This window comes from Phascolarctos cinereus, unplaced genomic scaffold (genome assembly GCF_003287225.1).
Source record: "Phascolarctos cinereus isolate Bilbo 61053 unplaced genomic scaffold, phaCin_HiC Scaffold_4;HRSCAF=312, whole genome shotgun sequence".
Classification (NCBI taxonomy): Eukaryota; Metazoa; Chordata; class Mammalia; order Diprotodontia; family Phascolarctidae; genus Phascolarctos; species Phascolarctos cinereus.
The window spans coordinates 567,790,151-567,804,897 of record NW_027555847.1 but is presented as its reverse complement, the minus strand read 5'-3'; the positions used below and the strand labels follow the sequence as shown (position 1 = coordinate 567,804,897).

Sequence of the window (14,747 nt, the reverse complement as noted above, 5' to 3'; positions counted from 1 at the left end):
TCCATTTAGCTGCAACTTCTTTCTTTCTTCTGGTTTTGTTTATAGCAAGAATGTCAAAATTGATGTGATTCACCTCCTCCAGAAATAATATATCTACTTGTTGATCATTGGATAAGGGTGTCACATTTAGTGAGCCTGAAGTTTGGTGATCCCAAAACTAATTCTTAGCACCTTCTACTTCCTTCCTCTTCCTACTCTGCCACCATTGCAGAATTAGAATATAGGACTGAGGGCCATTTTTAATGTTTCTTTGTCTCACAGGCAGCAAAAATGGCAGAAACACCAACTATAATAATTTCATCAAGGAATTTAGCCAATGTAAATTAACACAGTAGTGAGACCAATAGAGCCCCTGTCTGTAAGTCTGTGAGTTGCCAGTTGGAGATAGATGGCTGCAAAAGGCAACAGCAGGTTAGAATATAAACCTGTCTTGTAAATCCTTACAAAGAAGGGTGGCAAATAGTTAAGAGAAGTATCCTCTTAAAAAGGAGAGAGAACCCAATTGCCCCCCCCAAAAAAAGGAGAGAGAAACAGTGGGTGGCACCCATTTTTAAGAAAACTTGGCAAGATATCCAACTAAGCAATCATCCCAAGGCCATTCAAAGAAGAACATTCAAGGACTACCAATAGAAAATGCAAAAGATTTGCACAAACGGTTTTTATCAAACTTCTCTATCAAGGAGAATGGAACTACTACATTTGGACCTCAACGTCAATCTCTGAGGTGCTTGCAGAAGAGGTAGAGAGGGCACCAGAAGAGAATAAAAACACAAAAAATATTTGGAATGGATCAAGTATGTAAAGAGGCAATACATTTGTGAATTAGTCAAAAAGCTAAGCGCTGGGAATACAAAGAAAGGTAAAAAAAAAAAAAACCAACACCTGTTCTTAAAAGAGCTCGTAGTCTGGTGGAGGAGACAGTATTCAAATAACTATGTTTAAACAGGGGGATAGTCTCAGAGGGAAGAGATTAAGATTGAGGAAGACTGGGAAAGGTTTCTTGTGGAAGATGGGACTATAGATAAAATATGAGGGAAGCCAGGGCAACCTGGAGGTGGAGCTGAGGAGGGAGAGAGTCCCAGGTATGGAGAATAGCAGTGAAAATACTTGGAATTGGGAGATGGTGTTTCTTGTGTGAGGAACAGCAAGGAGGAAGGGAGTGAAATGTGAGACTAGGAAGCTATGAATGGATCAGCTTATGAATGGCTTTGGAAGCCAAATCGAGGTTTTTATATTTGACATACAAGTAATAGAGATGTGTCTAAAAGAGGGAGAAGAGAGAAAGAAGCAATGATACCAAAGATATGGAGAAATATCAAATCTTGTTAATACAGGAAAAAAAGTAACCAAGAAAAGATCAGGTTAAATACTGACCTGTATTCCTGCTGTCCCATCTATGGAAAATCTTTGAGAGTTTTATATAAATAAATAGATATATGGACATATACATGCTTATATATATGTGTATGTGTGTGTGTGTGTGTGTGCATATACACACACACACACATACACATAAATTAAGGGCTTCTTTAATGAAAGTATCATTGGAAAATAAATCAGGCATTTTCAAGTGATGGTCAATATTGGACCACATCTTTACCATCTCACAGTTAACTGAAATGTAAAGAATATATGAGCCCACTGTGCTAATTGTTAATTAAGAAAAAAGCATTTGATTTGGTAGAACATATATGCCACCATATGAGCTCTTCTATAGAAAAAATGTCTCTTATTCATACATTGTGATCCAAGATTCTTTGGAAGATGCGATAACAGTAATAACTCTGTTTAATAACAAAAAATGTCAGTGGAAGCATAAAACAATGAGATGTATTCTCACCAAAGATTCCCCACTGTGATGATGGGAAGAGATAAAAGTGCAGTGTCCATCCATTTCTCTTGATGATGAGGTATTCTAGATGGTCCTGTTTGCAGATGGCATTGGGCTGACTGCATCATCCCCCAGGGTATGGCAGAGCCTCCTGAAAGAGATCTGTAATCCCTCAAAGGAGTTTGGCCTGTTCATTCATACTAGAAAGACTAAGTTGATGAAGTCAACTTCTTTTGGAAGAGTGAATGAAGAGTGCTCAGCATGAAGAATGCTCGTATTTCAACAGCTCAATAAAAGTTGTCCAACAGGGTGTATATAGTCAGATAGACAGTGAGCTGGAATCAGATTTGAAAAGGAGGGGAAGAGAGGACTGAATGACTTTTAGGGAATTACAAGCTCTTTTAGTGACCCCAAGCTTCATATGAAAACAAAGACCTACCTTTTTAATACTGGTGTTGCTATACAACAACCCACCTTTTTAATGTTCATATTTTACTGGTGTTGCTATACAGCAGCAGTGAGTTATGAAACACCACTACTATGTCTAAAGAACTAAAGATAAATATCGGAAAGTGATGTGACACTGACAAGCAGGCTGTTATACATGACCAGTAGTAACTCCAAAGAGGAACAAGGGTAAAGGGTGTCTGAAGAATCGTATGATAGAAAATGAGATGGGTTGGTCATAAGGCGAAAGCAAGAGATAAACAGGTGAACAACCAAAGTGCTTCATTGATATTGTTATTGATATTTCAACATGATGTTGAAAGAAAGCAAGGAAGACCCTTAGCATGGTAAGATAACACCTTGTGGTGAACTTTTAGGTGAACATGAATAAGACTTTCACAGGCTAGGTGGTCATTAGTAGGTTATGATCTGCATTGTTGGAAGTTGCTCCTGAATTGGTGAGGACATAAATCTGTTTGAATGCTTACTGTCCTAGGCTCTCTTTAGGGAGCTTCCCTCAGGAAAGATGAGATGGCAGAAAATCATTTTTGCTTGAGAATTTCAGAAAGGATTTGCTGAGAGAGAAGGTTGAAGCATTTCGTATAGTCCTAAGCTAGATGGCATTGTACAAAATGGTATTTCTCAGGTGCTCTATGTCTAATGAATATTAGCATTAAGTTGACCCATTTTTGTGTCATTTGGGGTAGATGCTCCTTTCTAAAGGTTTAGCTAGGTAAGCCCATCAAGTTAGAAAAACTTAACTGAAATTGAACTCTTAAATCCTTCATAGTATTCAGAGACATAGTATGACATAGATAGATGAAAGCTTCTGATCATCTAGAATCCTCATTAGACATTAGTTTCAACCTCCTCCTCATTCTTTAAAATTTAAGAAAACCTCACTGATGGTTCACTACCCTATATGTGTGTGTGTGTGTGTGTGTGTGTGTGTGTGTGTGTGTGTATACACACACACACACCACAAAACGTAGGTACAAATGTAGGTCTTAATAATTGAATATTCCACTCGTGTTATAAGCAAGTTTTCTACATCTCTTCTAGGCTAACCGACAGCCTCGTCACTTCAACTCAGCAAAAATGTCAACTCCAGCAGACAAGGCCTTAAGAAAATTTGAGAACAAAATTAATCTAGGTGAGTTTGTAAATGCCCGAGAGATGAATTTAAGTGATAAACTAACTGGTTACACAGAAGTAAGACTCAAGTTATAATTAAGGACAGCCAGAAAGAATTTCCTCCCTTTTGTGTTTCCTCAGATATGATAGAAATGGTATGCAGTTTTGAAACAATAAAACCTCACATATTCTAGTTAGAGTCTGTGCGTATAAGTGTCAGATTTAATGGAGCTTAACCTTTTACAATTGTATTGAGAATGCAAGAATGGTAGAATCCAGTTTTTATTGTCTTTCATACCTGTTTTTCCTCAAATGTTAGGCTGATTAGCAGAATTTAATTAAATTTAATTGAAAATGCCTCTTGAACTCCTCACTGTCTCAGGTGATTGTTTCTGTATCTTTGAAAAATGCCATATGATCTTGCTTATCTCTCAGAAATAGATTGATAGAGTTGCCTTTGGTTGTCTCTAGTCCTTCAGTTTTAGCATGGAATGGAAGCTGAAGTTCTTCCTAGAAATCAGACTTATATTAATTTATCGTGATTTATGTCTGTAGCCTAACTTGAAGCAGTTTCAGTTTAACTTCAGTTAAATGGAGATCTAATCTGATTCAAATACAGATACAGTCATTGGCTAGTATATCTTGGATTGTTTGACCAGTTTCATACAGGGACAAAATAGAAAAGTCAGATGTTTTTAAATTTTTTTCCCCTAAATTAAAACTCTTTTTTTTGTGCTAACCTCATTTTTCTTTTAGATAAACTTCATCTTGCTGATTCTGTTATAAATAAAGTCACTGAAAAGACTAGACAGAAGGAGGCAGATATGTAAGTAGTACTTTGAGAACTTTCTAACTTATTGTTATAGATTCAAGTTTTTGAATTCCTGAAATGATTTCCTTTCATTGTTACGAGAGGTTCAATCCTGATTTAGGATCATGGCTTTCTAGTGAAAGCAGACCTATATGTCATAAATGTTTGAATTTCACAAAGGAGATTTAGTAGACACTTGAATTTATTTTATAAATCTTGTTATTCATTAAATTATCATTACAGTAATTGACATGGAGCACTTTATAGTTACGAAGGTATTTGTGTAAATTATTATTTTGGATCTGCATAATAAACTCAAAAGGCAGAGGACATGGCAGCATCCTTGTTTTACAGATGACAAAGCCTAACAGATTAAGGGACTGGGAGAAGAGTATGGCATGCCACTACTTAGCAGCAGAACTAGGGCTTAAAGGCAGGCTTGGCAGGCTTTCTGGGTTAAAGTCCCAGTGTTCTTTCTACTCTGCAAATCAAAATACTCTTCTTAAGAAGTTAGAAGTGAAACCAAGTTAGAGACTAACATCTACAAGAGCTGATTATTGTTCATCCTTCATTCTCAGAGAGGACCAGTGACATCAGTAGGATGATGTCTTGACTTGCAAGTGAATTGGATTTAAGCAAGTCAGGACTGTGCAAAGTCATCAGCCTCTCTACTCCAGAGTCATCAGAGTCCAGTAGCAAGACATAGGTCAGGACGACTGGCAATGGCCCCCAATGCAGTGGGAGACCTTGGCCTTCTTAAGTTAAAATCTTTCCCAGGTCTCATCTCAGTTTATGTGAGGCAACACCCATTCCATGAACTGAAATGAAAAAGTTGAGTTTTCCTCTCTCCTCATGGACTCCTAGAGCCCTGAAATCAAAGCATTCTGTCAATTAAATGGTGGTATTAATATTTATATACTACTTGAAAGATTTTAGAGCCTCACTTTGAGCCTCACAGCAATCTTACAAAGTATATATTAGAGGAATTATGCCCATTTTATAGATGAGAAAAGTAGATTCAGTGAGGTAATTGATTGTAAGGGTTAGTGGCAGGTCTTGAGGTTGGCTTTTGGTGACTTCAAGTCTAGCATTGTATCTACTGCAGACAGTCAAACACTTATTAAAATTGCTGGCTCTTAATGATGTTACATACTATTTATTGTAAAAGGCCTTGACGTATCTAATAAGTTCTAGCTACTTGATTTCCTTAAGGCTTCTTGCTTAAGGAACATTGACCAGGATGTCTCTTGGCCGTTGGGAAAGCTTTTTTCTTTTTTCTCAGAATTTCTGCCTTTGTGGGATCTAGAGCTGGAAGGAGGGACCTTAGGAAACCATCCATTTCACCCATCTTGCTTAGAGGTGATGAGATCAAGTCCCAGAGAATTTAAGTGACTTGCCCAAAGTTACATAGATGATAAGTGACAGAGCTGGGATTAGAACTGGGATCCAGTGACTCAAAGTTCAGTCATTTCCCTCTGCTCCTTGTATGAGAGTGATGGTGAAGGGAAATATTAGAAGGCAAACTGAAGGGAGTGGACATGTACAAACTGAGCTAAGAATAAAAGAAATAGGAGGTTGGTATCATAGGAGGAGAACTTGGAAATGTGAGAAACATAAGCCTGCCCATGAATAAGGAAACTGCTTGGGTTTTTTAATGAAGCAATGCAGTCATTTGTGCTTCTTTTTTATTTAGTTCTTATTTCATTAAAATATGACAACTATTTATGACATCACATGTATGTTCATGTATCTTTTTTCTTTTGGTTAGGTATCGGGTGAAAGATAAAGCAGACAGAGCAACGGTGGAACAGGTACCATTTTAAAATGTTTTGAATGAGTATTTGTTATTTTCCTTTTAGAAATAAATTTTTATTGATATCTTTCTTTAAAAAATCACTAACATTTTCCCCAGTATCCCTTTCCTCCCAGAGGGCTAGGCTACCCCATATGACAAATGACATTTTTTTTAAAGGGAAAAAAATCAGCTAAACTAATCAGTATATCACAGAATTCTGAAAACGTGTGCAATGTGTACCTCCCACCTCTGCGAAGAGGTGGGGTGGAAATGTCTTGGATGTTTTCTTTGGAGCCATGCTTGTTCTTTGCAATTTTGCACCCTTCACTTCGATTTTTTTTTGTGTGATGGTTCTTAACATTCATCTTGTAATCATTGTTTACATTGTTTTCTTGACTTTGCTTGTTTCACACTGTATCAATTTGTATAGATCTTTCCATGCTTCATCATATTCATCACAACATAATAATATTCTGTTACACTCATTTACCACGATTTGTTTAGGCATCCGCTGGTCAATGGACATCTTTGTTTCTAATTTTTTGCTATCACTAAGAGTGTTACTATAAATATTTTGGTGTCTTTGGGAACTTCTCATCAGTCCTCTTCCTGGTGTGAGTCTATTAGTGGAATCTCTGGTCAAATGGTATGAACATTACTCACTTTATTTGCATAATTGCAGGTTGCTTTCCAAAATGGTTGTACGGATTCATAGCTCCAGCAAGAGTGTACTGGTATGCCTATCTTCTTCCAGGGTTGACTATTCCCCATCTTTTGCCAGAAGTACCAATTTGCAGGGAATGGGTTGAAACTTCAGTTGTTTTGATTTGTATTTCTCTTGTTAATGATTTGGAATATTCTTTCATATGGTTGTTAATAGTATGTAATTTCTCTTTTGAGAACTGTTTGTTCATACCCTTTGATCATTTACATCTTGGGAAATGAGTTTTGGTTTTATAGTTTACACATACATATCTTGGTGCGGTTTTAAGCTTTAGTGGCTTAAGACTGAACTAAGACTTTGGGACATCCTGTATACTCACATACATATGTATGTTAAGGATTTGGTATTCAAGATACATAAAAATTACCAAAAAAATTCAAATTTTTTTCTCATTTGACCACTTCTCTTATCCTGGGTGCATTATTTTTTCCAGAAGCTTTCTCATTTACATGTAATCATTTATCTATTTTATCTTTTGTGATTATTTTTATCCTTTATTTGTTTAAGAATATATCTCCTACCCATAGCTGTGAAAGATATATGCTCTATTTCTCTTTTGATTTTTTTTTTGTTTATGACATGGTCTTTAATGTTAATGACATGTATCCATTTAGAATATATTGTGGAATGTGGTATAAGGTGGGGTCAGCTAGGTGGCTTAGTGGATAGAGTGTTGGACCTGGAGTCAAGAAGACCTGAGGTCAAATCAGACACTTAGTAGCTGTGTGATCCTAGGCAAGTCACTTAACCTCTATTAGCCTTAATCCACTGGAGAAGAAAATGGCAAGCCATTTCAGTATCTTTGCCAAGAAAACCCCATACAGTGTCACGAGGAGTTGGAGACAACTGGATAACTAAATAACAACAGTTGATCTAAGCCTAATTTCTGCTTTCCAGTTTTCTAAGTATTTCTTTTTTTTTTTTTAAGGAAGTAGAGTTAGTCATGAACTGTTCTTTTTTTCATTAATTTATTTAAATTTATCAACAATCACTTCCATAAGCTTTTGAGTTTTAAATTTTTCTCCCCCTCCCTACTTCCCTCCCCAAGACGATGTGCAATCTAATATAGGCTATACATATACATTCCTATTAAACATTTTCACATCAGTAGTGATGTGAGTAAGAACTAGAACTAATAGGAGGAACCACCAGAAAGAGGAAACAGAATACAACAGAGGAAAAAAATAGCAAATAGTATGCTTCGATCTGCATTCAAACTCCATAGTTTTTTCTTTGGATATGGATAGCATTTTCCATCATGAGGCTTTTGGAGATATCTGAGAGGGGTTAAGTCTATCAAAGTCGGTCATCACACAGTGTGGCTGTTACTGTGTAAAACATTCTCCTGGTTCTTCTCACTTCACTCAGCATCAAACCATACAAGTCCTTCCAGGTTTATCTGAAGTCTGCCTGTTCATCATTTCTTATACACAGTAGTATTCCATTACATTCATATATCACATTCACAATTTCTCTGCATCCTTTTTCACCCCTGTTTATGCTTTTCTTTCTCCTTTCCTTTCCTCACTAATGTTTTGCTTTTGACTACCTCCTCCCTCAGTCCCACCTTCCTTCTATTAGCCCCCTCCCTTTTCTTTCCCCTTTTCCCTCCTACTGCCTATAGGGCATGTTAGATTTCTATACCTAACTGATCATGTTATTCTCTTCTTGAGCCAAATCTGATGAGAGTAAGGTTCAAACAATGCTCGTCTCCCTCCCTTCTTTTCCTCTGCTGTAGTAGGTTTTTGTGCCTTTTCCTGTGATGTAATTTACCCTTGTCTGCCTCCTCCTTTCCTTTTCTCTCAGTACATTTTCTTAGATCAGATTAATTCACTTACTTGGATCCATTTAACCCACTTGATTAGATTTTTTTTTATCATTACATCAAAGTCAATTTGTACCCACCCCCATTATGTATGCCCCTTTAACATGGTGTAGTAACAATACAGTTCTCAAGAGTTACGAGTGTCATCTTCCCTTGTAGGGATGTAAACAGTTTGCCCTTATTAATAACATGTTTATTTCTGTCCCCTTTTTTTGTCTCTTTTTATGTCTCTCTTGAGTCTTGTCTTTGAAGAGCAAATTTTCTGTTGAGCTCTGGTCTTTTTATCAGGAAGCTATGGAAGTCCCCTGTTTCATTGAATATCCATTTCCTCCCCTGAAAGATCATATTCATTTTTGCTGGGTAGTTAATCCTTGATTGTAATCTAAGCTCCTTTGCCTTACCAAATATCATATTCCACGCCCTACAGTCTTTTAATGTAGAAGCTGCAAGATCCTGTGTAATCCTGACTGTGGTTCCACGATATTTAAATTGTTTCTTTCTGGCTGCTTTTGCAGTATTTTCTCTCTGACGTGGTGATTTTGGAATTTGGCTAATATATTCCTGGGTGTTTTCAATTTGGGTTCTTTTTCAGGAGGTGATCATTAGATTCTTTCTATGGCTATTTTACCCCAAAGGAAAACTCCTAGAAATATTATAGCCAAATTCCAGAGTTCACAGTCAAGGAGAAAATATTACAAGCTGCCAGAAGGAAACAATTGAAGTACTGTGGAAACACAATCAGCATAACACAAGATTTAGCAGCTTCTACATTAAAGGACCACAGGGCATGGAATATAATATACTGGAGGGCAAAGGAGATAGGATTACAACCAAGAATCACCTGCTTAGCAAAACTGAGTATAATCCTTCAGGGGGAAAAAATGGTCATTCAGTGAAATAGAGGACTTTTAAGCATTCTTGATGAAAAGACCAGAGCTGAATAGAAAATTTGACTTTCAAATACAGGACTCAAGTGGAACATGAAGAGGTAAACAGGAAAGAGAAATCATAAGAGACTTATTAAGATTGAACTGTTTACCTCCCTGCATGGAAAGATGGTATTTATAACTCATGAGACCTTTGTCAATATCAAGGTAGTTGAAGGAAAAAAATTATATGTGTGTATATGTAGATAGATAGATAGATAGAGGGCACAGGGTGAGCTGAAGATTAAGGGGTCATATCTGGAGAATAAAATTAAGGGATGTGAGAGGATTATACTCGGAGAAGAAGAAAGGGAGAGGTAGAATGGGGTAAATTATCTCAAAAAAAAAAACAGAAAAGTCTCTTACAGTGGAAGGGGAAACAGGGGAAGGTGAGAGGGAATGAGTGAATCTTATTCTCATAGGATTTGGCTTAAGGAGGGAATAACATACACACTCAATTGGGTATGGAAATCTATCTTACCCTACAGGAAAATAGGGGGAGAAGGGGACAAGAGAACAGGGGGATGATAGAGAGGAGGGCAGATTGGGAAAGAGGGTAATCAGAAGCAAATACTTCTGAGGAGGGACAGGGTCAAAAGAAAGAATAGAATAAATGGGAGGGCAGGATAGGATTAAGGGAAATAGAGTTAGTTTTTCACAGTGTGTCTACTATGGAAGTGTTTTGCATAGCTGCACATGTACAACCTATATTGAGTTGCTTGCCTTTTCAGTGAGGGTGGGTGGGGAGGGAGGAAGACAGAAAATTTGAAACCTAAAGTATTAAAAACATATGTTTTTAAAAAAATGTTTTCACATGCTACTGGGAAATAAGAAATATAGGAAATGGGATACAGAAGTCTGTCCTGCCCTACAGGAAAATAGAAGGGGAGAGAGATAGAAGAGAGGACAGACTAGGGTAAGGGATATTCAGAATGTGTGCCATCTTGGGGGGGGGAAGATGGGGTGAAAATTTGGAACTCAAAAACTTGTGGAAGTGAATGTTGAAAACTAAAAATAAATTTATATTAAAAAGATAATTTGATTGGCATAGCAGTAAAAGTGTAAATTAATTTTGGTAGTATTGTCATTTTTATTTTATTTTCACCATCTCCCACCCGTCAAAAGATTTCCCTTTTTCTTACCCTTGTTCTCTATATTCATTCTCCTGTAGGCCCTCTTCCTGAGAGACCACGAGTCATTCTCCCTTCATTATTAACCATTGACTTGATTAGGATACATTACATTTCCCTTTATCATCTTACTCCTCCCTCTCCTTTTATGTATCCTTCTATTTTTCAGGTTAGTCTCATGCACCCCCCACCCCCCACCCACCCCCCACTCCCTTGTAGGTGGGATGTTGAGACATAATCTATGATGTTGAGACATAGTCTGTTTTCCTACTTTATATTTGACTTAGCCTTCATCCTTGTTTACTTGTGTACTTTTACAAAGAAATCTGTGGTCTCCTTTTATTTTATTGTTTTTGTTATTAACTACATAGCTGTCTTTATCTTTTTAGTATTTTTCCCCTGAGGATATAATTAATTTCTTTACCTTGGTTGTATTAATTTATTTTTCTTGTTTTTCTGTTGTCTGGGATGTTTGCAAAGCAAATAATGCTAGTCTGGTTTTCTTGTAAGATTGTTTCAAATTCCTCTTTTTTATTGAACTTTTGCTGTTCACTAGTGAATGGGCTCAGGTTTTCTGGGTGTGCCACCCTGCAGTTCATCTTAAGCCCCTTTGCTCTTTGGAACATACTCCATTCCTTCCTGCTGTTTCTCCTTGCTACAGAGTAGTCTTGTCATATTCAAATTTCCTTTCCTTTATATTTGAAGGGTTGCTTTTGATTGCTTGTGGAATTTATCATTGAAATGATTAAATTTAAATATAATTGGAATTTTAAGCATAGGATTTTTTTCTAGAGACAGTCTGTAGATTCTTTTGATTGGTACTTTGGGTTAATTGGTGTTTATTGGTTTTTGTGTTCAGAAGTTCTGGACTTTTTTTTTTTGTATTTCTTGCACGATCAGGTTTTTTGACTTCTGTGCTGTGAGAGATGAGAGATGCTTCAGTTGTCCTTACATATCTTATCTTCTAGGTCAATCTATTTTCTTGTATAGAGATCATGTTTTCTTTTATTGTTATTGCTTTTTGCCCTTCTTCCTAATTACCTTTCACTTCTGTGTATTTGCATTCTCTATCCATCATGCTCTCATTTTGTTTCTTTGGTGAGATTTGCTGGTGTGGATTCAAATTTTTCTGTTCTACCAAGTATTTCTGTTGTGAAAGTTCTGCTTTTACAATTCTCATTTCTCTTTTAAGCAGTTTGGGAATATCCTTCTGTGTTTCCATGCTCTCTTGGGAATTCACTAGATCCTTCTCGGTATTGGTTTGTTTTCTTGATTTGTAATATTTTTTTAAAGATGTTAATACTCATTTAGATGATCTGAAGGCCATCTTCCCCACTGTTACTATTGTGCCTTTTGGTTAATCTGTTTTTGCTTATGATCTTTGAGCTTTCTTCCTCCTGAGATCTTTGGTAATTACTTTTTAAATTTATATTCTTCTATTCCTCACTTTATGGCTCCTTCCTCTTTGGCATTAAAGTCTTTAAAGCTTTGATACTGGGCCTCAAAGCTGAATCAGCCTCTTCCCACACTGGGCAATTCACGTTCTACTGGCCTTGGTCTCTGGTCCAGTGACTTCTGGGGGGTTAGAACTTTTGTTGTTGTTTGGTTTTTTCAGTTGTGACTGACTCTTTGTGATGCTATGGACCAAAAGCCCCTCTGTTCTCCACTATTTCCTGAAGTCTGTCCAAGTTCATGTTAGTTCTTTCCATAACACTGTCTTATACTTTGCCATCCCCTTTTCCTTTTGTCTTTAGTCTTTCCCAATACCAAATCTTTTCCAGCGAATCCCATCTTCTCATTATGTAGTCAGAGTATTTAAGTTTCGGCTTCTATTTGATCTTCCAGTAAATAGCCTGAATTAACTTCTTTAAATATTGACTGGTTTGATCTCCTATCTAAGGGACTCTCAAGTCTTCTCCAGAACCATAATTCAGAACTGTCAGATCTGCAGCACTAGGTGTTCCTTATAGTCCAACTCTCACAGCCATACTTTGCTGTTGAAAAAACTATAGCTTTGATTATACAGATCTTTTATAGGCAAGGTGGTGTCTCTGTTTTTTAGTATGCTTTCCTGATTTGCCATAGCTTTCCTTCCTAAGCATCTTAATTTCATGGCTGCAGTTGCTTAGGCTTTGAGCCTAAGAATATGAAATCTGACACTGCTTCCATTTCTTCTCCCTTTATTTGCCAGGAAGTTGTCAAGAACTTCATTTTTTTTTTTGATGTTAAGCTTCAGGCTAGCTTTTACAGTCTCCTCTTTCACTGTTATCAAGAGGCTTCTTAATTCTTCACTTTCTGCTATCAGAGTGGTATCATCTGCATATCTGAGATTGTTGATGTTTCTCCCTGCCACCTTAAATCTGGCTTTTAATTCATCCAGTCTGGCATTTCATATGATGGTACTCTGCTTATAATTTAAGTAAATAGGGTAACAATATACAGGCTTGTGTTGTGCTCCTTTTCCGATCCTAAGCCAATCACTTGTTCTGTGTTCAGTTCTAACTGTTGCTGCTTGGCCTAAGTACAAGTTCTGCAGGAGACAAGGTGATCTGGCACTTGAGGGGTAGAACTAATTCAGTTCAATTCAGTAAACATTTATTAAATGCCTACTATGTGCCAGGCACTGTACTAAGCCCTGGGAATAAAAAAAAAATTAAAGATAATCTCTGCCCTCAAGGAGCTTACAATGTAATGGGGAAAGATAATACAAAAAAGGAAGCTGAAAACTGGGGGAGATGGGGAGCCACCAGGAGGTTCCCAGCTCAGGGGCAGTGATGATTCATGGAATGAAAATAAAACAGAGCTGCTGATTGAAGTTACCTGGAAAAGTTCTGAAAGTTCAGAGCCCCCTATAAAGGAATGCTTTGGGAGGAGTTTAGTACTGTACCTTACAGGCCTCTAGTCAGAGGGGAGAGGCAACTGAGGGAGCTTGAAAGGTGAATTGGTCCATTTAATGACAGTCCTCTTTGCTTCAGGGCTGGTGGATCCACATACATACCGGCATCCTGCCTCTGTTTCCTCTGTTCCTAAATTTTTTGGGTGCTGTTACAGTACAGACCACTTCTGTGCTGCAGATTCCAACCAGATCTGGTGAGGGTGAAAGGGTGCTAAGTGAGTGGGTTAAGGATTAGCTTTCTTCTGCTGTGATTTTGTTGGAATTCTAACACTGTGGAGACAACTGAAATTGCTTTAACTCCTGTGCTTAAATCTTATTTTGGAGTGGTGTGAGGATCAGAGTCTAATCTTCCATTTTCTTGGTCACATGAACACATTATCTGGAAATCCTCTCTTGTTTTCTTTAGGTTTTTTCTGCTTGATGCAGTAAAATTGCAATTTGTTTTTATTGTTCTGGGGGGAGGTGGTAACTAAGTGGGGACATGGTGGCTAAATCTGGAAATGAGTGATGTCTGATCTTCTCCCAAATGGAGGTCCTGGAAAGAACTCATTAATGAGAGCAGGGTCCCTCAGGAATATTTTCAGGAGGCAGTTGAAGCATGGTGACTAAGTCTGAAGAATCAGATTTGCCTAGTCTGGGGCTCTTTCCCAAAATGGAGATTCTGGGAAGAATTTATCAACGGGAAAAGGAACCCACAGGAGTGAAGTCAGGAGGCAGCTGAAAAAAGGTGTTTAAGACTACAGGATCAGAGATGGCTTATCTAGGTTATCATTCTGGGAAGACCTCACCATAAACTGATTAAGCCACAATGGTCATAGAGCATTGTACCCATTAATAAATGTTTGTTGAATAAATGCTGAATATTGCATAGAAAGTATGAGACTATAATTGTTGCCTAGAGGGACAATGGAGGAGGGGCAGATAAGGCAAGATGCCTCTGAGTTCTCTCCAACTGGCCTGGACACTGATTTTATGGAAAAGTCCTATATCTACCCATCCAATTTCCTAGTTTCAACTTATGAACTCCTTTGATGAGTGGATAAAAACTTTGATCTCTGTGACTGAATAAGGCCATTCACTTGCTGATCATTCTGGTCCTGGCCTCATATTATATCTAGATAAATTTGAAGAAGTAAAGGTAGTATAAGAGTGAATCTCATTTTACTCTCCCAGTATAGAAATATGCTTTATATTTCATTTCTTCACTTTATGCAGTTTTAACCAAATG

General features: G+C 37.4%; 1 protein-coding gene across 3 annotated transcripts in view; it reads left to right on the top strand.

Annotated features, from left to right (window-relative positions):
- RIOK1 (RIO kinase 1) overlaps nt 1–14,747 on the top strand; it is a 140,090-nt gene that overhangs the window by 105,165 nt on the left and 20,178 nt on the right. For all 3 annotated transcript variants that reach the window (XM_078153625.1, XM_021009875.2, XM_021009876.2), the window contains 3 exons: nt 3,341–3,431; nt 4,169–4,238; nt 5,992–6,034. In XM_078153625.1, the coding sequence (XP_078009751.1) occupies nt 3,341–3,431; nt 4,169–4,238; nt 5,992–6,034 (204 nt within the window). The remainder of the gene's footprint in view (nt 1–3,340; nt 3,432–4,168; nt 4,239–5,991; nt 6,035–14,747) is intronic.